This window comes from Patagioenas fasciata, chromosome 27 (genome assembly GCF_037038585.1).
Source record: "Patagioenas fasciata isolate bPatFas1 chromosome 27, bPatFas1.hap1, whole genome shotgun sequence".
Taxonomy (NCBI): Eukaryota; Metazoa; Chordata; class Aves; order Columbiformes; family Columbidae; genus Patagioenas; species Patagioenas fasciata.
The window spans coordinates 4,115,680-4,140,900 of record NC_092546.1 but is presented as its reverse complement, the minus strand read 5'-3'; the positions used below and the strand labels follow the sequence as shown (position 1 = coordinate 4,140,900).

At 48.6% G+C, this 25,221-nt stretch overlaps 1 protein-coding gene across 7 annotated transcripts in view; it reads right to left on the bottom strand.

Annotated features, from left to right (window-relative positions):
- Positions 1-25,221, bottom strand: part of RFX2 (regulatory factor X2) — a 40,580-nt gene that overhangs the window by 1,716 nt on the left and 13,643 nt on the right. For 2 of the 7 annotated variants that reach the window (XM_065858484.2, XM_065858486.2), the window contains 16 exons: positions 22,537-22,646; positions 20,056-20,145; positions 18,503-18,582; positions 17,643-17,907; positions 14,119-14,193; positions 9,160-9,341; positions 6,334-6,453; positions 5,541-5,656; positions 5,213-5,331; positions 4,915-5,027; positions 3,966-4,117; positions 3,318-3,415; positions 2,567-2,716; positions 1,707-1,915; positions 1,236-1,389; positions 36-78 (listed from right to left, as the gene is read on the bottom strand). In XM_065858484.2, the coding sequence (XP_065714556.2) occupies positions 36-78; positions 1,236-1,389; positions 1,707-1,915; positions 2,567-2,716; positions 3,318-3,415; positions 3,966-4,117; positions 4,915-5,027; positions 5,213-5,331; positions 5,541-5,656; positions 6,334-6,453; positions 9,160-9,341; positions 14,119-14,193; positions 17,643-17,907; positions 18,503-18,582; positions 20,056-20,145; positions 22,537-22,641 (2,071 nt within the window). In that variant the 5' untranslated portion in view covers positions 22,642-22,646. Of the gene's footprint in view, positions 1-35; positions 79-1,235; positions 1,390-1,706; positions 1,916-2,566; positions 2,717-3,317; positions 3,416-3,965; positions 4,118-4,914; positions 5,028-5,212; positions 5,332-5,540; positions 5,657-6,333; positions 6,454-9,159; positions 9,342-14,118; positions 14,194-17,642; positions 17,908-18,502; positions 18,583-20,055; positions 20,146-21,383; positions 21,840-22,536; positions 22,647-25,221 lie in introns of those variants that run through there. The other 5 variants (XM_071799586.1, XM_071799587.1, XM_065858487.2 and 2 more) reach the window with 5 other exon arrangements.

Genomic DNA, 25,221 nt, shown 5'->3' with positions numbered 1-25,221 from the left:
ACCCAGCGGGACTCCCCTTGAGGGACAGGAGGTACCTTTGTCCAGCAGTGTTGGGGACAGCGATGTGAGGTCACCAAACTGCAAGAAAAAGGAGGGACAAGGTAAATGAGGCTGATGGAGAACGAGGGTTGGCATCTATTTGCGAGCAATTCTAACACGCAGCTCAAATGCTCAGGAGAAACCACAAGCATGAGCAGTGCTGGCGGTGAAGAGCAGAAAGCAAATCCCAGGAGAGTTTTGGGGAAAACTCTGCCGTTGCCACTTAAACCTCTGGGCAACCACCACACACAACAATCCGGGGGGGATCAAGCTCTGGATCAAAGGGCAAGAGGAGGAATTTTTCCACTTCCCAAGTCACAACCAAGTGCTGTCACAAGACCAAAGGATGGTGCCTTTTCTCCAGCTGTTGGGCGGCTGCTCAGACATGCCAGATGTTCACCTCCCCTGGGATCCCACCATCCCTCCAGCTCTCTGTAACTCTCTGCAAAGCCTTGGCTTTCACGGCAGGAGAGCGCTTTGGCTTGCAAGGCCCAGCAGAACCAGAGAGCTGGGGATAAATTTGGTTCTAGAGATGTGTTGTCGCCCTCCATGACGAGGTCCAAAACACTAAATTGCTATAGCAATAATGCTGAAAAGCCAGGCAAAGCTGGGCAGCAGAAGGAGCTCTAAAGGAGTTCTAAAGCGGGCAGTGGGAATGGAAGGACACGATTAATCCTGTTTTGCTGGGGAGAATCAGCCTCCTCCTGGAGAAGGGAAATATTGCAAGAGTTCAATGACGGTGAAAACTGAAGGAGGAAAGCCTGGAAGCCACTGTCTGACTTTTATGTTCCTCTAACATCACTTAAGGCAGAGGTTTTGCAGGGAACAGCAGGAACTTGCAGCACTGCTGACTTGGTGCACCAGTGCAGGTCTAACAGGAGGGGAAGGGGAAGGAAAAGCCGGGCAGTTGGTTTGTCTGGCTCCTCTATGTGAGCTCCATGGAAGGAAAAAACCAGCATGAGCTTCAAGGAGCAAATGAGACCAGTTTTAATGTAACTGCAGTTTCTATATTGCTATCAGGGGCTTTTAAACCTGTGCATTTCAGAGTGAAAAACTGGATGTGGCTTCGCCTAAGCAGGACGGGACCTGCCTGCAAGCCAAGTGCCACATTGTTTGATTGTCATAAAATGTGTTCAGCATACAGTGCTAAGCGCTGCTTAGTTTGGCTTTGTTTCTAGGGAATAAGCAATTCTCACCTCTCCCATGACAGCAATGGGTGTCTCCCCTGTTGCCTGGGCGACACGATGCTCTACCAGATAAAACATGTATTCGTCATAGAGCAGGCGGATCAGGTGGAAGGAACCGAAGCTGGCGGCGCTGCGCAAGGTGAGGTCACGGATCACCATGGAGCTGGAAAATGGCAGGGAAACAAAACACACGAGTTGTGTTTTACACCCGCGTCACAGCTGAGCTGAATTCCTGACCCTGAGGGTACGGTGGGACGCGGTGCCTTGTTCCTGCCTCTAACCTAAGCATCACAGCACTTTAAGAAATTTGTGGATGAAGAATCCTATCGCCATCCTGAAACGCAACACCCCCTTCTGTACTAGGGCAGAGCAGCAGTCAACCAGATTGGATGGGAGTAAAGAATTCACTCTTTTCAAGGAGCTACTTACATGCCCTTAGCGTGGTGCAGATATACCTCCAAAATGAGAAAGAAAATGTACCTATAGAAAGACCATTTCAGCAGGAACTGCCTGGCTGCCTTGGGGAAGCTGGGACTGCCCTCGTGATGCTTCAGGACTTGAGTGACAACGTTATCCAGCCAGCTGGCCCACTGGTCCAAAGAGCTCTGCTGCTGGAGGGTGAGCTTGAAATCCTGTTCCAGCTTCTGTACCATGCCCTCCTCGCACTGGCACACCCACGAGGCTTGCTCCTGCTCAGAACAAGGGGTAACAGTTAGTCATGCCAAGCCCGCATGGTCGGTGCATCCCAACCAGGAATTCAACTCCATTTCAAGTAGACAAGGACTCCAAAACAGCTCTGAATCACAGAACCACAGGATGGTTTGGGTTGGAGGGACCTTTCCAGCTCCCCAGTACCCCCCCTGCCATGACAGGGACATCTTCACCAGCTCAGGGTGCTCAGAGCCCCGTCCAGCCTGGCCTGGGATGTCTCCAGGGATGGTTCATCCACCACCTGTCTGGCCAACCTGGGCCAGGCTCTCACCACCCTCAGGGCCAACAATTCCTTCCTCATGTCCAGCCTGAATCTCCCTCCTTTAGTTTAAAACCATCACCCCTTGTCCTATCACAACAGGCCAAATCTCTGACCTGTCCAGACTACAGTACAATATTATTATTAGAACTACAGTATCTTTGGTATCACTGCTTCTTACAGAAGTTCCTTAGTATCTTCTCCACTATTCACAGTGAGATGTCAGACTTACCTGGAAAAGTAACATCAAACTCGTGAAATTGTTAATTCAATTGCTTCTTAGTATTGGAAATACGTTACAAGGAGACAACCTCATTATAGAGTCCCAGTTCTAGACAACATGACTTAGGAAAAAACCACCATAAGTTACCTGCACATTAGCGAAGTCGACCCGGTTGAGATCGCTGAGCATCTGGTTGATCTGGGATGTGTTCTGCAGCACCGCCCGGGCGGCCTGGGCCAGGTGGTTGAGGGACGTGTATCTCCGCAAGGTCTGCGCGAAGGCACTCACCACCCCGACCTGCGAGACAGCACGAAGGACACGGCCAGCAGGAGCCCAGGGTGCAGGGCGAACACTTCTGTGCTGAGCCCAAGCAGCCCGCGCACATCAGCGGGGGTCACCCGCACCGTGCCCCCCCCCTGCTGCCCAAACATGCGCCGGCACTCCAGGGCAGTGCTTTTGCAGCACCTATTTGCATTTTGCAAACCAACCTCTGCGTTTCTCTTCTGTAACCTAAGAGGTTTTCACACTCTGCCTCTAGCAAGGTGAGGACAGGCTGTGAGAACCCACAGCTTTAGGAGAGGGGTAGTGGGAGCCTTAGGTTCAGCCTCTGCAATGCCATTCAGTCCATGAGGTGTCCTGTACTTTCTAGTACAGGATTTTCTTCCAGAAAGCTTTATTTCAGGACACAGGAATGGCTCAATGGCCAGAGCATCATCAGCTTCTGGTACGAAGAAATCGCCCTACCCGTCCTACCGCTCCTCGCTGATTTTGGTTCATAATTAGTCATTACACTCTGCTAATCTGGAGTACACGTGGCCAAACCCCAGCAGTGATTTCCAGTCACTGGAACACACACTCAGTTCATATCCCCGACCCACAAGGCTCTCCCTCTGCTTACCTTGGTCTGGACAATCTGGGGAGGGAATTCACTCATTGCATTCATCAGCCATCCTTCCAAACTCTTGGCAAAATTACGGATGGCCTGGGTGAGTGTGCCTGCAAAGGAGTCCGCAGAGTTAGAAAGGCTGTTCCATATAATTTTTGGGCACCACTTTTTAGCTTAGGACTGCTGGGGGGAGCACAGCCCTGATCTGGTTACCTGTGATCTCAGTTTAGCATCGAGGGAATCAGCTGGGTCCTGAGATGCGCTCAGACTGTTCTTATTCTTATTCTTATTCTTATTCTTATTCTTATTCTTATTCTTATTCTTATTCTTATTCTTATTCTTATTCTTATTCTTATTCTTATTCTTACTCTTATTCTTATCCTTATCCTTATCCTTATCCTTACTCTTACCCTTATCCTTATCCTTACTCTTACCCTTAATCTTACCCTTACTCTTACCCTTACCCTTACCTTTACCCTTACCCTTACCCTTACCTTTATCCTTATCCTTATCCTTATCCTTATCCTTATCCTTATCCTTATCCTTATCCTTATCCTTATCCTTATCCTTATCCTTTCTTATCCTTATCCTTACTCGCTCTTTAAAGCCAGACGTGTGTCCCAGCACGCAGAGTGACAGGGGCAGCTCAGAGCTACTCACTGGGCACGGGTCTGAGCACGTCTGGGATGAGGATCTCCACCAGCGCCTGGTACAGGATGTGGTCGCAGCTTCTCATCCACTTGAGGATGGGTTCGTATTTGCACAGAGTGATGAGTTTATCTTTCGGGAGGGTGCCTTCGTGTTCTTCCTCGCTGCGGGAGGAGGAGGAGGGAGGCAGTGTTAGCAGCAGGTTTGCATTCAGTGCATCCACCCCTCCTCTTGATTTCTAACCCTTTTTCAGCAGAAAAAAAGCCACACATCTTTCTTTCAAAAGGAAATGTCCAATGGTTTGTACAAGTCTTCTCTGACCCTGCAAGCTCCTCTCTGTCCGTGGGGTGGGAGCTCTGACCACAGTTTTCCCTCAAATCTGTATCTCCCTGTGCTTGGGCTTCACTTTTTCCACCTTTAGCCCCTTTTGAATACTTTCAGAAGGAAAAAGATTTGGCGTTTTGATAAGAAGAGAGCATGAGGTCTCTAACTGAATATGGTCAATCAAGCTTGCATTAGTTTCAGCTTCTAGATGTATGGAAACTTCTTCTGAATGATGAAGACCAAAGATATTTGGTTAAAAAGCAAGCGGAGAAAACTGAAGCCTTAATGCACGGCCAGAGCATCAAAGTAGAGCTGCTCAGACACTGCGCTGGGAATTGGGAATTCGGAAGGGACCTCCCCTATGTGTTACGGCAAAATCCCTAAAGCCAAGCCCTGGACACACTATAAAGAGGCACTTACAGCCTCTGCCTGAGCAGTAAATAAACTCCACGGCCATACTCCTACAACACTCAGGTGGAGAAACTGGCCATCAGGTACCTAAATTTCCCGTTGAGTGCAACCACATTTTGCATTTTCTCACTTTCAGTTCGCCACTTGGATGACATTTTGGTTCTATATTTGTATCTAAGGCAGGGAGAGGGGATCATTCAGAAACAACCAAAGCACAGCGGCGTACCTGGGCGGCAGGGCGGTCGAGCCATCGCTAGCTGCTGGTTTAGGGTTCCAGAAGGATTGCCACAGTTTCTCAATATAATGGAACTGAAGATTCATTACAACATCCAAAGTCACCTAACAACAAAGAACACAACTCATGAGCTGCTTTGCTAGGATTCTGCCAAGTGCAATACTTGAGTTGCAATACCTAGCAAACCATGTTACGTTCCAGCTTTTATTAAGAGTGGGGTATGAGATGAGCACATGAATTGTGTCTCACATCAATTAATAAATGGATTAAAAATATTCCAAATCTTCACCTCGCAGTGTCGCCTGTAGAGAAGCTGCAGCGTTTTCACGTCGTTCATGGTGACCCCTTCTTGTAAGAGGATGTTCCCTAAATCAGGGGCTGGGAACTCGGGAAAGACGTGGGTGACATCTAGGGGAAAATAAATGGGAAAGAGTGAGGAGAGCTCAGTTATGTTGGACTAAAGAAGAGCACCAGGTGCTGCCATCGCTGGTGGCTCTTCCATGTTTCAGTTGGGATGAAACAGGAGAAATGAGACCCAATTCACCCCGTTATAATCTTCCTCTTCAAGTTCTAAGCCTGGACATGAGATATATGACACACCAGGGCAGTTTCCTCACCTATGAACTGCTGATGATGTTGACTTTGAGCAGCGACCGACTGCTCCGGTGTGGGGTGCGGGTTGCTGTTGGAGCCGCTCTCGGCCATGCCGTCCACCTTCTGCACTGGTCTGTACCTGCAACCAGAGCATGGCTTGGGGTGAGCACCGGCACGAGCAAACACCGTCACGCAGGGTTCTGTGTTCATCACTAATACATGAGGTTACATTCAAGGCCAGCAGTTTGAGGGCTGAATATTTCTATCACCTATGCAACCGGAGCGGGGAAAAGTGAGCACTCCCCAAGGCAGCATTAAAGGGGTTAAGATGTTTGGCCAAGGTGAAACCAAAAAAACAAGGAAAATAAGAAGCAGAGCTGGAGCGGGTGCCAGAGTGCAGACTCAGCCTCGGGAGCTGCCTTTGGCATTTACTTTCTGTTTGGGAGCTGAAGAAATAAATTCTGCTTCTCTTTCACTCCAGCGAGAACCAGAAGTGTCCATGTTTCCAGATGATGATTCCAAATTGTTTTGCACGTTGATTTGTATTCCAAATGACTCAGACACAAGACTAAGCACAGCACTATTTAACTTGAGCTGGTGCACAGAAATAAACCACCAACCCAAACAAAAAGCAAAACCCAGCCAAGCACAACACAAGCCCCCAAGTCCTTTAACACTGATTTGGCACAAATAACTCCACAACCGACGTCCTAAAAGAGTTTGGTCAGGGGGAGGCAGTGAAAAGTGGTACTGGGGTTTGCTTTGGGGCAGGATCATGCCCACAGCAGCATCGGGGGCACGGCCGGGAGCACCCACCTCTGCTTCTGGTGGACGGGCTGCTGCCTCATGGCCATGTACTGCGTGTCCTCCTGCAAGCGGTTCAGCGGAGACTCCGGTTTGAGACGGATCCCGTAATAATGATACTTGGAGTTTCCCCTGGAAGTGTCAGGGTTAAAATTGCTCAGTCAATGGAAGGGACGTTGCGGTGCTACAATTTACTCTTAGGCTTGTTTTTACAACGCATTCTACTCCTTACAGAACACAGCAGTTTGCTGCCAAGCGCTATTTGAAGGGCTGAACCAACGAACGCCGTCGCCCCCTCTAAAACTGAAAACCACACGTCGCAAAGTTCAGTGACATCCACATTTAAAACTCAACAAGGCTTGTTCCAAGTAACCCGTGGTAATCAGAGAAGGAGAGACAAGCGTTATAATACAAAGTGTTATTAAACAGAATGACAGAAAGACCTCAGGGGACGCTCTGCTATTTGATTAGGGTTTAAGGATTTGTTTTTTCCCTAAAAACAAACTTTCATCTTTGTCTAGACTTGGACAGAACAAGCCTGACTGAATAGTCAGCTGTGATAAGAAGAATGTCCTTCCGTTGCCAGCACTTCCACAGCAACGGCAACGGGCTTTGATGTGGTTTTGTTCTTGGAGTTGCTCATTTTTGTAGTTTTTGTAAAAACCGAAAGCTGTTTGCAAGCAAAAGAGGCCGTAATTCATCCTCCTTTGCTGGTCAGTGCAGCTGCTGCGATGCTCCTTGCGAGAGCGTCTTTCCATCCCGTTGGACAGATGTGCCAGTTCAAGTTTTTCCACCAAACTGGAACATTTCAATCCCCAAGCGTCTGCTTTTGGGAGCGAGAAGGATAATTCTGCAGCCATGGATACGCGACAACAGTGTGTCCGACTCATTCAGTGATGCTCCCCATTGGAAAATTATATAGATTTAAAAGAGGAATATCGGGCAAAGAAGGAAGCCTTTCCTCCTTGTTGGGGGGGTTTGAATTGTTCAGTTGAATTGTTCGGTCTTTGTCACTGTGCCAAAGGGCTGGACACCCACTGAGCGCTCTGCTACGAACTACAATTGGGCCAAGTCTTAAGTGACTTTAAGCACCTGCAAATTAAATAACCTAAATGAATGAATAAGAATATAACGGCAGAGAGTTTTATTGAGGTTCACTGTGTCCTTCCCAGCCTGCACATTTGCAATTTGAAGTGTTTTTTTCCTGTTTGTCTTTTCTTTCATCTTTGATAGGATTAAAGAATAATCCTTGATAAGGATTTCAGAGCCCCTGCACTTGAACCCATCTCCAGAAATCCAGACTCTCCTTTTCTCTTCCCCGTTCCAGCTGTGGAACGCCCTGGACACATCTGGTTTTGTTCTCGTTTAGAAGACCAAATACTCAAGTTTGAATTGTATTATAAACCCTTATGCAATCAGAGCCAGCACTGCGAGTGCAAACTCAGCTGCGCAGACACTGCGGCTGCTCCCCCGAATGACACATCTGTAATTACAGCACGTACGTTTTCTTACGTTGCGCTTTTGTTGTAACATCGTATGGATCTTCGATGTTTAACAAGTAAAAAATCCGTCACAAGATCCAGCTCACTGCTTTGGGAATTTAAGAAATAAGATGTTGTCTGCATCAAAGATATGGGTACAGGTTCTGGTCTCATCCGTGATGAGGAACTTTACTGGACACAACAGGAGAAACTGCTTCACCGCACCAGAATTTTGGTGACAGGTGACAATGGCAATTGTGAAGATGAGTTACTTCACCTTTCTGACGCAGTGATGGAATGAGAAGCAGCCTACGTTCAAATTAAACATTCTTAGACTCCTTAGGAAATGGATTTAGACCAAATTCCGCTGTGTGGTTGGACAAGGCCCTGTCACCACAGACCCCGAGTGTGTTGTCATGCCCCTCACTATTGATTCATGGTCAGAGAGCACATGGAAAACACTCTCGTGCCTCAGAAAAGCAAATCTATTTTGCACAAGATCACGGTTTGTTGCTTCTGTAGATCCCAGGTTCCAGTATAGGTTGGGAAATTACATATTAGAGAGCAGTGTAGGGGAAAGGGACCTGGGGGTCCTAGTGGACAACAGGATGACCATGAGCCAGCACTGGGCCCTTGTGGCCAGGAAGGCCAATGGCATCCTCGGGTGTTCTACAAAGGGGGTGGTCAGTAGGTCAGAGAGGTTCTCCTTCCCCTCTACTCCACCCTGGTGAGACCCCATCTGGAACATTGTGTCCAGTTGTGGCCCCTCAGTTCAAGAAGGACTGGGAACTGCTGGAGAGGGTCCAGCGTAGGGCAACAAAGATGATTAAGGGAGTGGAGCATCTCCCGTGTGAGGAAAGGCTGAGGGAGCTTGGGCTCTTTAGTTTGGAGAAGAGGAGACTGAGGGGGGACCTTATTAATGCTTATAAATATATAAAGGGTGAGTGTCAGGAGGATGGAGCCAGGGTCTTCTCAGTGTCAAACAATGATAGGACAAGGAGTAATGGGATCAAGCTGGAACACAAGAGGTTCCACTTAAATTTGAGAAGAAACTTCTTCCCAGTGTGGGTGTCAGAGCCTGGCCCAGGCTGCCCAGGGAGGTTGTGGAGTCTCCTTCCCTGGAGACATTCAAGGCCCACCTGGACATGTTCCTGTGCGACCTCACCTGGGTGTTCCTGCTCCAGCAGGGGGATTGGACTGGATGATCTTTTGAGGTCCCTTCCAATCCCAAACATACTGTGATACTGTGATCCCAAAGCTCAGCCCTCCACCCGCTCAGTGATGCTCGTTAGGTTCAAGCATGTGTGAGAAGAGTTTTAGGAGGTTTTTTGTGAACAAAACATAGATTTACACCAACCTGGTTCCCAGGCGGCGAGTCCTCAGCCCCATGAACACGGAACGGATGAGTTTCCCGAAGGAAGCGGCGTTGACCGGGTCCAGTTTGTGCTCCTGGCAGTGCCGCAGGTAATGGTTGTAGAGGGAGCTCCTGGGCAGGCTGACGCCTTCCGCCGTCTCATAGTTGTCCAGCAACCACTGGAGCTTCACGTGCGGGAAACACAAAGAAATAAAGGAGACATGAAAGTCTAAAGAGGGCTGGAATGGGCTGAATCAAGCACTGTCAATGCACAAATGTCAGAAGAGCCTGACAGCCAGAGTTCAAGAGAACTTAATGCTGGGTGGTTAATTTATATGAGTTAATTTATATAACTCACTCTGGTTGCATCTATATCAAAGGACCCCAAGCCCTAAGCTAATAAGCCAAATGAAAGTGCTGTCAGATGTTGCATAAAACCCAGCCCGCCTTGCATTGGGGTAAATTCCCTCAAAACAAAGCTATGAGAACGCATGTTTTCCAAGAATGAAGATGTTAAGATGCTGTCTAAGAGGCACAAATATTAAGGGAAGCAAACAAGCTGCAGAGTCTTTATTAATTTGAAGATTGGTACGTCTGCAACTCTGCCCTTAACAATAAAATTCACGGTTACCAAAGCAACCTTAAAAATAGGAGGGGGTCCGTGTATTTGTTAAATGTTGCTGTCTGAACTTCTTCTGACATTTCTGTTGACTAAAGTTTGCAATGAATATAAATCACTTACACCCAGCCGGTCTGAAAGGGCAGACCCGGCACACAATGTCAGCACAGGAATCCCAATGCAACAAACCCCCAAACCTCAACCCCCTTTAATTACCTAAACGACTTCAGCATCAATAAAGCAAGTGCTATATTAAATGAATTTTTGAAGGAACTAAATGTACAAATGGCCTAGAATCAATAGCTTGGGTAAGAGCCCTTTCATTGCCGTTAGGACATTTGGAATTAACGTTTTCAAGACCTCCACCCACCAGGAGCAGCTGCGTTCACACCAGACCAGCGGCAAAACACACTCAGATGCCAAAGTATCATCCACGTCACCTCCTTACAACAAATAGTTCGAGCACGTCTTGTAATGAAGCACAAAGTTAGTGTAGAAATCAGCGGGATTTAACCATGTGCATGGATGTATTAATACAAGTTGGTCTGTGCTTAAGTCCTCCTCTGTGCTTAAGTCCCCTGTACTGATTTTCTAAACCTGTTCTAATTCCAAGCTTAAAATAATAATAGTAATAGTAATAGTAATAGCAATAGCAATAGCAATAATAGCAATAATAGCAATAATAGCAGTAATAGCAGTAATAGTAATAGTAACAGCAATAGCAATAACAATAGCAATAGCAATAGCAACAGTAATAGTAATAGTAATAGTAATACTAAGAAGAAGAAGAAGAAGAAGAAGAAGAAGAAGAAGTTGCATGTCACTATGGAAAATTCAGATACAAAAATCTCTCATTTAAATTTGATCCTGCCCATTTTCAGTCTAAGCCCAGACACTGCTAGAATATTCCCTTGTTATTGTTTAACCCCAGGCGGTGGTTTAAAGTAGTAAAGACAAGCTCTTGCCCCCAAGGGGGAAGAAGGGAAAGGGAGGAAAGGCTGGGGGGTTGAAAGAGAAGCAGGGGGGTTAAACCCGGCTCGAACAAGGCTCGTTGGGAGCGCGGTACCGTGCGGTACTCAGCCGAGGGCGGGCGCGATTCCAGCAGCAGCCGCCAGAGGGCGGCCATGGCGCGCCCGGGGCGCGGGGCGGCGGGAAAACGCGGAGCGGAGTCCGAGCGGGATCCGGAGCGGGATCCGGAGCAGGAGCCCTCAGGATGGCGGCCATTAAAGAAAAGAGCCTCCTCGGGAGCTTCCCGCTTAAATACGGAGCGTGACGCTCCCCGTGCGGCCTCGTCCCGTTGGCCGGCGCCGCCGCCGCTCCTCCCCGCGTTACCCACACGGGAAACTGAGGAACGGCCTTGGTCCCCTGGGTGACGGGCGAGATAGCGGCGACATTCGGACATTCTTCTCGTAGCAAAAAAACCCAAACATTGGAAAGCTACTGGAAGAAAACATGGACTGCGTTCCGGGGGAGAAGTCGTGTTATCGCGTTATTGTCCAACGAAATCCAAAACAAAAGACCGAGCTGGCAACCAAGAGGGAGAAGATTCTGAGCCGCAGGAGGAAAATTAAGTCGCTTTCAGTCAAACCAGCACATCCCTCCACCTTGCAGCTTTTTCTACAAGCGTCTTTTTATCTCCCTTTGAACACTACGGCGTTTCACAATACGAACTCCCACTGTTGAGTTAGAAATCCATTCCGACACGCACAAAAAAGCCGAAAAAAGAAATCCTGTCAGAATACAAATAATTTTCAATATGTAATTTTTGCTTTGCCTACATTGGTAATAACAGACCAGGTACTTAAAATGCGAACATTCAGGACGCTTTGCATTTATATCCCTTATTCTCTTCGCTGCTCGAATATTTCTCAGTTGCGACAACAAGGTTTTCCAGTTTCAATCCTGTTTACACGACGATCACGTTCCAATAAAATCACCGCGCAGCCATATGCTGCTTTGTTTGCTATCGGCACCACGGGGGAACATTTCCATCTCATTTCTACTTGATTTTTATTGACTGTTTGTTTTGATTTAAAAAAAAAACCTTTAGCAAAAACCTCGTCCTTGTTCGATTCAAGGATGGGTTTTAAGGATGGAAAATAGACACATGTGGCTGGCTGAGAAGAGAATAAACCCTTTTCTTTGTTTCTGAAGGTCCAGGTTTGGAGAGGTTTCCTTATGGGCACTTCTATGTAAAAGAAACCAAGAAGACACAATTTGTGGTTCATATTTAAGGTGTTTTTATCTGAGACAAAGAGCAGCAGATTCCTAAATCCCTGCTAAGCCCAGCTCAGAGTTAGGATGGACCCTGGGTCATCCTGAGCCCAGCAATGGGCAGAAACGCTTCCCTGCTCAACCCCACCGACTTTTTGCCATTAAAGTTTCACCAAAACCTGTATATTTCCTTGAAAACTGTATTTTCTAGAACAAGTGCCTCTCAGCTCTGGGCCCTCTGGGCCCTGAGCCCCCATACAGCACAAGCTCCAGCATCACCCGCTTTTCTAACTCTATCAGCACCCACCTAAGAGCCATTTACCCACAGGGAAGAAGTCAATTTTGGGGTTTTTAGGGTTTGTTTGTGGGTGTGTTTTGCTTTATAGTGAGGAAAAGGTCCATTTTCACCCTGCTGCTCTGACTGCTATGGGCATCCAGGAGCCACGGGGCCTCGGGCAGGTTACAGCATCCAACCCCTTCCCCTGTACCCAGCTTTGGGCACTTCTGTACCAAAATTGTCATCATTTCCCTCAAATTCCTTTGCGCCATCTGCAGGCTCATGTTTGGCAAAGGAGGAACCCTTGACCCAGTGACTCTGGAGCGCACTCGTGAGCTTTTTCAGCAACGCTAATACATTGACGTGATTTCATTAGAAACATCATGTGTCGCCGGAGTATTAACGTTAGCGTGGGCTTCCAAATTTGGTATTTCAAGTGCACTTAAATAACCTCTTGGGGAGTTTTTGAAGCTAAATTAAGTTATCAAGTGTAGCTCCATTTCACATTGACTCTGTTTAAACAGCATTATGTTAAAAATCCCCTCTTGACTGAGATACCTCGGCTTTGATTTAACGCAAACCAAGGGTTCCTGGCATGGAACATCTGCTGATGGCAACAAAACAAACCATTAGCCCACGAATGCACAGATTTGCACAATGAAATTTCGAATGAGGGACAGAACACTTAATGAAAAGCCCTGCAACCTTAAGACTAAAAGCAATTAAGTCACAACTAACAGTGCAATTAGGATGATCTCAGATCCTCGGCTACTCACTGTTATCAAGCTCATATTTTGCTGTCAGCCTCGACAAATTGCAGTCACCTGCTGCTTCGCTCGGCTGAAATCTCATTTCTATCTTCGCTTTCTTTCCTCTGTCCTTTTCCTGCCATTATCCTGAGACAAATGTGGGATGCGCAGAGACCCCCAGACCTGGAACAACGCGCCTGGTTCTGCGGGTTTGTGTTTCCAAACTACAACCAGGAACCTCCAGCTTTCAGAAGTTGAACTAAGGACCGAGCTCAACCGAGAGCCCCGGCCTGGACTCTGGTATCAGCTTAAGAGAACCAGACCTCTGGTTTAACATTCCTTTGGTTTTCTCAGGTTATTTCTCTGGGGTGAAAAGGGCAAAGGTTTTATTTTGCAGGACCTAAGAATGACAACGGATCTGCCCCCACACATAAAGCAAAATGTTAGAATCAAGAAGCAGAACTTTGCGCGCTGTGATTTAGCAGCTTGATCCAAACCCCGGTGAAGCCAAAGCAAGTCCAATGACTCCAATGGGACTTGGATTAGACCCTTCAGACCTCACCGAGCACGGGAGCCACAAACGGTGACGCAGAAGGCCCAGAACAGCGGGGGCTTCACGCAAAGCAGGGCAATGGGTGGCACAGCGGGCAGAGAGAGCGAATGGGTTTAGCAAAGCGGTGCGGCAGTGAAGGGCTTCCCGAGGCACAGAGAGAGGCGGGAGGCAGCTCTTGGTGCTCGCTGTCGATGGGGGATCTGTCCCAATTCACACCAAGTTATTACTGTAGAATTACAGGTTATTTTCCAGCCATCTTTCAATTGCAATGAAAGGACCGAACTTCCTCGCGTGTGTTTATCTCATTGCCCGCAATTTCCGTTGCGAGGCAGGTGGAATAAATACACAGGGTAGAGGAAGCTCAGGGAATCCGCAGCATCTTACACACAAACACGAACGTCGTGGCACTTTTAGCAGATTCTGGTTTTCTTGGGAATGGGCGGCTTTGGGCTGAATGGCAGGCGGCTCCTGCTGTTGAATACACCAAAGGGCTACAAATAATGCTCCTACCAAAGCGGGAAAGAGGTCGGAAATTCCGATTGTAACTTACATGGCTGTTGAGCAAACTGCTTTTGTGTGATGTAATCCCTTCATTTTTGTGTAGGTTTTCAATCGCCATTTCAAGCTAAAGAAAATGTGCACAGGGGGAAAAACAAAAGGGGAAAAAAAAGAAAAAGAAAGGAAATCAGATAGTTAGCAACAGCCAGGATTATTATTTCTTTATTAATATTTGAATGATTAATGCTTTATATCAACAGGCTTGTGAAAAAAAAGAGGCAAACAGATGAGGCACAGTCCTTATGGGGTGAAGCTGCAGAGACGTTATTGTACGGCATGCGAACTGACAACACAGCGAGAATCCCTGCCGGGTGAAAGAGCGAGACCTTTGGACCTTCTATATGCATTGCCCATTCATAAAAGAAAAGCAGTTTTCCTTGTCTTTCCCCTTCTCATTTGGTCTAGAGAGACCAAAGCACCTCCAGACAGACAGGCCAAAGAGATTCGCTGCAGAAAAAGCACATTTTACCCAGATCTTTTAAAGAAACATCTAATTGTAAGCAGTATTTGACACCCAAAGCCACAGCCTGTGCTGTATCCATGTCTGAACATGATACACTGCCCAAACACCTCCAGCTCACATCCCTCTGTTTCCATCTAAAAGTCATGGAGAAGCGACCACTGAATTCCAGCAGGGTCAGCCTAGGGCTGGGTGTCACTTTGGGTTTGGTTTCTTTGAGGAAAGTGTTTAGCACAGCGTGATGCACAACAAGGAACGGAAGCCGCTTGCTGCTGCAGCCTCGGGGAAATGAGTCAGTGCTGGGGGAGACACCGTTTCCTTCCCCTACGTGTTGAGCAACACCCCTTACGCAAGCACCGAAACGCTGCCCGTCCTTGTCCTTCGGCATTGCGGTAACTGCCCTGTCCAGAAATACCTTGAGTCTGCAGGAAAAAATAGGACGGGAAAGACTAAAAGCTCTTCAACAGCCCCACACGGGGTGAGGAGCTCTGAGGACCCACTTATGGGAGCTCTCAAGGATTTCCTCAGTTGTTATAGCCTAATTGAAATGAAGATTAATAGTGCTCTGCTGGCACAGAACGGGATGCGCTGTTTCAGCCCATTTGGTGGAGCAGATCATCATTCCAGCAGATAGGGAAGATGATTTGCTTTAAATATTGGAAGATTTTATTGAGTGTGCGCACAGTCATCGCCAAACACCGCAGCTCCCAGGCGGCTCTGGCGCTGCGGCTCGTCCTGCAGCGCTCCCTGGTCCCAGTCTCCGCTGAAGATGCTCTCAAGGTCTCGAGCACCCAGCGCCCTTCAAACCCTCTGGCCTCTTGTTTTCCAAGCCCTCACCTCTCTGTGCTTTGACATCCACCCCTTCGCACCACAGCCCTGAGGTGCAACCACTGCGGCTTCCTTGGCTCCATCCGCACAACTTGTACTTTGCTTTCTCTCCACAAACCCTTAATCCTGTCCCCTTTTGCCAGGGCTACAGCCTCTCCAGCCTTTCCTATTCTCTGCTTAAGCAAGACATTGCAACAAAAAATCATTTATTTGATTCAGTCATTGCTTCCTTAAACCTTCCAGTATCTGTCCACACATTACCACGTGAAGTTTAAAGCGGTTATCGTGGCCCTGCTGGGTCCCCGCCTGCTCTGCTCTGTGCTGGAAGAGCTGAACACCACACACAGACACAGTTCTCTCCTGGCTGAGGGAGCTGGGGCTCTGGAGCTTGGAGGAGACTGAGGGGTGACCTCATTCCTGGGGATCAATATGGAAAGGGGCAGTGTCAGGAGGATGGGGCCAGGCTCTTCTCGGTGACAACCAGTGACAGGACAAGGGGTAATGGGTGCAAACTGGAACACAAAAGGTTCCACTTAAATTTGAGAAGAAACTTGTTGGGGGTGAGGGTGTCAGAGCCTGGCCCAGGCTGCCCAGGGAGGTTGTGGAGTCTCCTCCTCTGCAGACATTCAAACCCGCCTGGACCCCTTCCTGTGGAACCTCAGCTGGGTGTTCCTGCTCCATGGGGGGATTGCACTGGATGAGCTTTCCAGGGCCCTTCAACCCCTGACATTCTGGGATTCCATGGCTGCCACGCACTATTTCACCCTCTTGAGCCCCTCCACAAGAGCTACGGACATTCCTTGTTAAAATACCTTCAGAAAGTATTCACAGAGTGAATTTATTTCATAAAGGTCACTTCCTAATTTATTTTTGGTTTTGCTGAACAGCTTTATGTTGTGTGATAAACAGTTACACACTAAACCTGCTCATGGGACACTCCTGTTGACACATATCCTACTCTGGCTTTTACTTTTTGCCCATCGCCATGGAAATTAAAATGAAAACAAAAACCAAAGGCCAAGAGTAATGTTGTGCAGCTCTGCGAGGTGACACGAGGTGACACGAGGTGACATGAGGTGACAAGATCAGCCACTACTCCCTTCAGAATAACCAGCTTGAGCAAAAATCAGTGCTGGTTTTTCACTATGAGCAGTTACAATACGCAGAGTTCTCACACAAGGAACGAGCCCCAGCTAATCCAGATGCATCTGTCATTTCCACCCAAAGCTAAGGGCTCTCCCCTAGTTCTACCCAAGGCAGAGCACATTTACTCCAGGATCAAAGGCAACCTTTCAAGGCATAAAGATTGAAAAATCCTTCAGTCTATATTCTAAAACTCACTGGGAAAAGAGCGTCCGCCGAACCAGGCAGATTTTCAAGAGGACTCAGCAGCAAACAGCTCCTGGTTTTCTCCCTGGGTGGTGCTGTTCACATTTTAAAATCTGGCCACATCCGCTGAATTACACCCACATTTGTAATGGTGTTTCCGTACAAACACATAAACACGCAGACGTCGGGTTGGAAAGGAAGGTGAACGTTGTCCCAGCAAAGCAGCTCCGAGCCCTCTGAGTGGGAGATTCTCAGCTAAACGCTGCAGAAAGGCTGGTTTGGGGGTAATATCTGCATCTCCCCAAGTCCCGCACAGCTGGACAGCTGTGCTCTAGCAACCCAGCACCTCAACACGAGTCAAAACAATGGAGCTTTAAAACATTTCTGTTTGATCAGTATTATCCCTAAAACACATTTTCTGTAGCACGTGGCATGGACAGAATACACAGTGGTGTAGGAGGAATACACAAAGACTTTTCCATCGCTGTGCGTTTGGTGCGATCAGCTTGACATAGCTTATGTGCTAATTAGCCGCCGTCTTAATAATGGATTTTTCAGGTGTCTTCATAACTAAAAATACATCTTTCAAATTGGAAAGCCAAAGCATTTTGTTTGGGGGGAAGAAAAGAAATCCCCAAGTATTTTGTCTGTGTAATCTCAGTGATCCACTCGGAATGCTTGGCCAGCCCAGCAGCCAGAGAGGCATCCCCAGCTCGGGGATGGAACATCCCCAGCTCCCGCTGGGGAACATCCCTCGTACACCAGTGTCTGTTCCCTCCTTTGCACGGCACCTTATACAGACATATACACAATGATTAACGCTTGATTATCTGAAGGTTTTTCAGTTCCCTTGGACTAATTCCTGGCCCCCGAGCTGCAACATGTGCAGAGCTACATACCGTTGCTGGAGAGGAGCGTGAAGTATGTGACAGAGAATGTCTAGTGTTTTCCATCCCCCCATGAATGAGATAGGCTCCCGAGCCGGAGAGGATCGGACTTCCCCCAATGTCCATGGTGATGCCCACCATGTTGTGAGAGGGAATGGCTGTAGGAGAAGATGCCGCTGTAGTCACCTGAGCTCCACCGCCCTGCGCTTCGAAATAGGACGCGGCGCTGCTGGGGGCGTAAATCTGAGCTTCGGTGCTGTACGAGTAGGCGGCTCGTCTGTCGAAGGAAGAAGAGGGTCAGCAGGTGGAGAGGAGCGTGCGGGTCTAATCGCACGGACAGTGGTTTCCAACATCTGCACCACCTTTCAAAAAACCCGAGTCCTTTGTCGGTGGGATTTGCTCCGTTCAAATGGAAACCTGTGCTGTACCCTGTTTCCCCGAAAATAAGACAGGGTCTTATTTTTGCTTCAAAAGATGTCTTAGGGCTGATTTGCAGGGGATGTCTTATTTTTCCATAATAACAACCTACATTTATTCTTGAAAAAAAAAATCAACATTTATTCAAATATAGTCATGGCATCCCATTCTGTCACATCTGTCCCACTGCATTCTATTGCCAATTAATTTTACTTTTTTACATGTACAGCTGCCTGGACACTATTTAAATTGACTTTTAAAATAAACTGTAACTAGGGCTTATTTTTTGAGTAGGGCTTATATTTTAAGCATCCTCAAAAATCCTGGAAAATCATGCTAGGGTTTATTTTCTGGGTAGGGCTTATTTTTGGGGAAACAAAGCCTGGGAGGACCAAAGGGCTCAACCCGCTCAGGGTGGGACCAGGGCTCTGCTACAGCCAACAAGAGACTCTTACATGGTTCCGTTGGTATAAACGGCTTCTCCTCCTTCCACATACTGGACCTGGGATGGATATACGTGCTGCACGGATTGCACCTGAAACAAGCATCAGAAACTTGAGTTAGGGATATGTTATTGCCTAAGAAAAGCAGGAGAAATTGCATCTTACATCCTTAACAAACTCTCAACCTTACCTTGACATTTAGGCTTTCTTTTGAAAAGAAGCAGCAAAACAAAGCAAACAAAACTTTGGAATCCCAAAGGACGGATTTCTATTAAAAGGTCAAATGGAAATAAATAAATAAGCAGTTGCTCCCTGAGCAGTGGAAACAATGGAGCTGGGTTTCCTCAGCACACGCGTCTCAGGGCTGGTTCTGCGCTGAGTAACAAGGGGGAGACCACGCTGCCCCGTTCCTGCAGAGCCCATGGGCGCGCTGGCCCTTGGCCGTGCTCAGGGGGGATGCACTTGCCCCCTCTCTCAAGTTTTGGGCTTTATTTTTCTGAAACTGAGCAACCCAATAAAAAACAGCTAAAGGAAAAAGTGAAGAGAGTCAGATTCTCTGTCCACATGAAGCAGCACCACAGACGCCCGGTTTCTTAGGAAACAAGGACTGCGAAAGGCAAAGTTCAGATAAATAAAAACACTTGTGTGGCTTTCCATCACCAAACCTTTCTATGAAGCCACATGCAGTACATTATTTGTGTAATTAAAAAAAATCCCCAATGCTTTGCCTCTAAAAAAATCTTTACAGAGGAGGGCGGCTTTTGAATGGCAATTAAAAGCAACCATCAAATCTACAAAGACAACTGCTACGGTAAAGGTTCTTTCCAAACTTTAAATATCTCAAGAGTTTCTCTAAGAATGGAACAGAGAGATGGAGAAAGCTGCTCTCGCAGTGATCTCCAGTTCTCTAATTGCACACAACTCTTCAATTAAGAGCACGCATTGGCAAGGCCACACCTGGAGTATTGTGTTCAGTTCTGGGCCCCTCAGCTCAGGAAAGAGATTGAAGGGCTGGAGCGGGTCCAGAGAAGAGCAACAAGACTGGGGAAGGGACTTGAACACAAGCCCTATGGGGAGAGGCTGAGGGAGCTGGGCTTGTTCAGTCTGGAGCAGAGGAGGCTTAGAGCTGAGCTCAGCACTCTCTAGAACGACCTGAAGGGCAGTTCTAGCCAGGGGGGATTGGGCTCTTCTCCCAGGCACTCAGCAATAGGACAAGGGGGCATGGGCTTCAACTCTGCCAGGGGAAACTGAGGCTGGAGATGAGAAAGCAATTCTGTGCAGAGAGAGTGGTCAGCATTGGAATGGCTGCCCAGGGAGGTGCTGGACTCACCGGCCCTGGAGGTTTTGAAACTGAGATTGGCCATGGCACTTAGTGCCATGATCTGGTCAATGGACTGGAGCTGGACCAAGGGTTGGACTGGATGAGCTCTGAGGGCTTTTCCAACCTAGTCTGTTCTGTGATTCTGTGATTCTAAGCAGCTGTTTGGCACAGTTTCAAGTGTCGCATGGGACGTGGGGTCCTGTTAACAGGGGGTCCCTGCCCAGTGTCTCACCACAGATATTACCTGTTGAGGAACCTGCTGAACTCTGGGAACAGAGATCTGCTGCATCTGTGCTCCTTTGGGAGCCGAGCCTGCTGCTTGCACCAAAACCCTCTGAAAGAAGAAAACACGGTAAGATACACTTATTTTCAGTCTGTAACACAGGTGAATCAGGTATTCTCTCACAAAGAAGCTTGCCTCCCACTCCTGGCAGCAACACCCCTCACTTAGCATCCCTGTGGTCCCATCCTTCCAATACAACCTGCACCGGACACCAGCCTGAACTCAGTCCTCTGAACCTGGGAAAAGTTGGATCCACATTTTCTGACACGGATCGTCCTTAATAACAGCACCCAGCTGACTGACGGGAGGAGCTCAACGTGAGGTTCAGTCATCACTAAACGAGAACCCCCATCACACATTCACATTTTCCTCGTCGGGCTGCAACACTCCTTCTCTTACGGCTCCCGTACCAAACCACGCTCTGCTTCCTGCGACACGGAATCGCAGCCTCCAAGGTGCCACAGCCTTGTGGTTTCTACCAGCACCACAGCTCAGATGGTTCTGAGTTTCCTGAACAATTGTGCGGCTCCCTGCAGCATCACCAAGGGCACAGAAACGTTCTGCGCTGCCTCGCGGTGGCCGCCGTGCCCTCCGCCTCTCCCCTGTGTCAATCCCATCGTCTCCCAGCTCTTCAGTTACGGTCAGCGTTCAGCTGGAGGTTGGACACACGGCTCGTGGAGCGCTCAGCACCTTGCGGATCCCGCCAAACAACCGCAGCGACGTGGGGGATGGAAAGAAACGATTCAGTGATGCTTGTGGGAACAGAGCCTGGGCTACCGGCACGAGAGTAAGAAAGGACTTTGACAATTTCTGGCTACCTGACACATATATATTTATGATTTTTAGCCCTCTTACACTGTCCTGACACACCATTTGTAACAAGCCAGAAATTACATTCTTGCAGAATTGTAGGGATCCGCTAATTGCCCAGATTTCTAGGCATCCCCAGCCCCCAGTGCGTTCGCACACACGGGACATCCTGCAGCTGAGCTGGTGGCAGGGACACGGACACTTAGGCCAGGCATCACTTCGCCCATTTGCTCTCCAAAAGAGGCTCTAACCAGTGCACGAGGAGAACATTAAAAGCCCTTTTCCAAGTCAGGCCTTGATGGTGCCACCTACACCAAGGTCTCAGCAAGATCTGCTCCTTTCTCCTACTTTTTACCCATTCTCTGTCATTGCTTTTACCAAAGGACACAGCTGTGGTACAGCTGCCCCGCTCAGAGTTTGTCACCGCCTGTCCGTTCGCTCCTGTCACCTTCCAATCCCCAAAATGAATCATCCCCAACCTGTAAGATGAGGCCGTCGCGTTCACAGAGCCTCCTCTGGCAGCGAAAGGCAGACCAGTGATCCATACCACCAAAGGCTTCGGCTTCGTGCTGCCCGTAGCTCATTCCCGGGATGTCCCACGTCCTGCTGGGGGGACCGGAGGGCTGGGGATGCTCCTCTTCAGGGATCTTCCACAGTGCTCTGGGGATCCCCTCAGCCATGGAGTTCCACTCAATGCTTCGTGTCATGACCACAGCGCCAGCAAAGGTTGGATGGGTAATTCCAGAATCCAAAGCCGGTGGGTTTTGTGAACTTCTTTACCACGTTGTCACAGTCCAGTTTGCACTAATGACCGACGATCCCTGGGAGACTCGACGCTATTGATCAGCGGTATCCACGTCATTACAATACCAACAAAAAACATTATCCAGAGCAACCGAAAATGGGGAGGCTGAAAGATGATGGAGAGCTGGCCAAACACAGACCGAATTACACGATGCGAATGTCCACGTCTCAAATGCTCCTACCACTCGTTTTAATTATTTCTTTTCATCAGCATCCAATGGCAGCTACTTCTGCTCACTTGGGAATTGGAGAGAAGGGTGTAGCCAAGTTACACCCACCCATCCTCTTATTCCTCCAGCTTCCTGCGACAGAAACTTCTTTTGATAGTTCCTCAAATGGATTAAAAAGGCACCAGTTTTACTTAACCCTTCCCATTTTGCATTAGGTGGGTTTGGTTCATCAGCTGAAGCCATTCTAGCATTTCTCTTTTATCAGGAGACCTCCCAAGTGCTTTGTGTGCATGTACATGAATCACAAGGCTCCCCTCCCCGATTTGAAATGTCAGGATCTACCAAAGGCCGAGACCAGCACGTGGCTCCTCCACCCTGCCTTTATTGACACACCAAATAACGACAACAGGATATTCTACTGCAGCAAACACCAAACTGGCACGAAGCGAGCTAAGTTCAAATCACAACCCCACATTTTAAAGCTTGCACGGAATACCCACAGCCTTTAGCAACACAAAGTCCAGCAACAGGTTGTCCCCACTACCTCGACGAGTTGATTAACAATAAACCGTATAAACCCCCCCGGATTAAAACACATCTGCCAGGAAAACAGGTCTGTTCTCCATGGCAACGGCACTCCCGGCTGGGCACGCGTTACCTGCTGAGACGCCGGCACCGGCTGCACCACCGGGGCTTGGGCTGAGGCCGATGGGTGAAGAGCCACCGAAGCTGCCGCGTCCGAGCCGGGCTCTGAGCTCTGCATGCTCACTGCGGGGAGAACAGGGACATCAGCCAGGAAAACACAACCACACGCCCCGAGAACGCCCCGGGAGCCCAGCGGGAGCAAAACCCCCGTGGAAGATGCAGGGAAGGAAGGTAGAGCTACCTTCCTACGCACAGGGCTCGTTTTGGAGCTAATTTTAATACGGTATTCGATGAAGAAAAAAAGAAAGTTGCACAATTGTTCCACAGAAAGGAGAGGGAAGGAACAGAAAAAAAACGTTTCTATATATAACCAAAAAGTAGCATTGGAAAATTATTGTGTCATAGCAAGGGTAACTTAGATCTGGAAGAGTAAGGGCTTATTTTAAAAATGGTTTTTTCCCTCCTGCCTTATCAGGTTTAACTGCCTGGAGCTCAGGTAATGCTTTGATTGCAAACTGGGGTGGTCGGTTTGGGTTTATAATCACAACTAACGCTGTAACACTGGCCCAGGTACCCAGAGAGGTGGTGGATGAACCATCCCTGGAGACATCCCAGGCCAGGCTGGATGGGCTCTGAGCACCCTGAGCTGGTGAAGATGTTAATTGGCGCTGATGAAAAGCTGACAACCTAAACCAAATTCCTACGCTTCGAGAAGCGCAAAGGTGCTAAAAAGCTTTGCCGGCACCCTGGGAGCACGGCTACCCCGGGCTGGCACCGGAGCCAGAGCTCCAGAGCGTTAATAGAGCGTCGGTTTCCAAGGAGGAGGAGGAATGTGGCATCCCAAGCCTTGCTCTTCTCTCTTCTCGGAGCTGTACGTGCAAAGTGAGGAACACTCTTGTACCTCCCTGGTCATCCCGTGGAGCTCGTCCATCTTTGGCCACTCTGCCGCATCCCTAAAGCAAACGCTCTCCTTCAAGTTTATTTTTCACCTCCCGCGGAGGAGGAAGTTTTATGGGCGCCTTGGTCATCCTCTCCTAACAGAGAGGTCCCAAAGATCTAAGGTTTGCTGCCTTCCACTCACTGTGACCTAAGAGCGGTTCATCCCAGCCACGTTTGCTTCCCACTCCTGGCTGGGGAGGACGCTGGGGCCCTCCCACTGACCCACAGCAGCTATTAAACGGTGTCTCGTGGCTTTGACAGCGGGTGAAAGTCTGACGGCTTAGCAACTCCCCCGCTACCGGGGAGTTTGCACAAACTGAGAACCTAATTAAGAGCCAACAGAGCTGCTGGTGGCTCACAGGATCCGCAGCCACTTTCCCAGCTCCAGGGCTCCTTGTTGGCTTAAGAAGAACAAAAAGACAAGTCAATTATGCGTTGCCAAGGGAAAAAAAGGAGTAAAATCAGATGAGAAGCGCCTTAGTCAGACATTTGCGTTTCAGGTAGAGACAAGTTGAAAGGCCGGGTGATGTCAGGGCAGCGTCAGGAGCGCGGAAAGCATTGCAAAAATCTGGATTCCAGGTTGCATCATCGCCGAGTGAACCAGATAACAAGGCTGCCGCGCTCCGGCAACGCTCTGTTTACACACAGCTCTCGGTATCCAAGCAAACAGCGGTGACAGGAAAGGAAATACAGACAAAAAAAAAAAACCTAATAACTTCTGGGCGCTATTTCTGGTTCTGCCACCAGCTCGCTCTGTGACCTTGGATGAGATGCTTCCCCTTCTCAGGGCTTCAAGCTTCCCCTCCTAAAAAAGCCACGATGCTCCCCAGGTGAGGGGTTTTTGGAGCAGTGTCCCCGGGGGCTGTCAGAGCCTGAATGCGTGTGACAAAGACAAGCGGTCACATTACAAGCCTTGAGGCTTGCTAAAAGCTCCAGTTGTCACCGTTTCATTCATAAGCCACATCGCCTTCGTGTAAATAGCCTTTGTTAACCTCGCCTGCCCACATCAGCCGCACAACGCTGGGAAAACAGAGATAAGAGGAGCAGCTTGAAGTATTTTTCACATCTAAGTTTGCAGCGAGATGGGGGAGAAAAGGACAGGGTGGTAGATACCACATAGAATCCTCCTGTGAGGACCGAGGAGGAAAAGTGGCAGCAGCATCCGCAGCAGCGTCCCAGCTCCCAAAAAGCAACTGGGAAAGGATGGGGGGCTGATGGGAGACCCCCTGGTAGCAATGAAGGTGCCCCATGGCGCTCGCTCTGCACTGCGGTTCTGCCATCCAGGACACCGGGAGGAACTGCAAGTATTTTTCCACAGAACGCTGTTAATATAAACTATCAGCTCCTTTCGGAGCTTAAACAGCGAGACCTCAAATGTTGAATAACCGCAGCTGATGGGAGATATATTCCCTTTATTTCGCTCTGGTCGGGGCTCTGCGGGATGTGGAAGCAGCAGCAGCTCCGAGGCTTCAAAATAAAGAGGATGTTAGTCCCTGCCTTCCCCAGGCCCGGCTCGCTGCTGGTGTCATTGCAGATGACTTGCTTAGTATTTTTATACTAGAGGAAAATGTCACTGTTTGAAGCGAATATCACTCTCCCCCCACCTTATTTTCCCAACCAGCCCCTCCAAACCCAGCGTCCCCTTCCCGCAGCGCCCGGGGCAGAGGTTTGGGCCATCTGCACATCCCCACGGCCCTGAAACAGCAATTCCAGACCAACCCGAGCTGGCACGGGAGCGGTTTCTTCTAAAAAGTGTCCT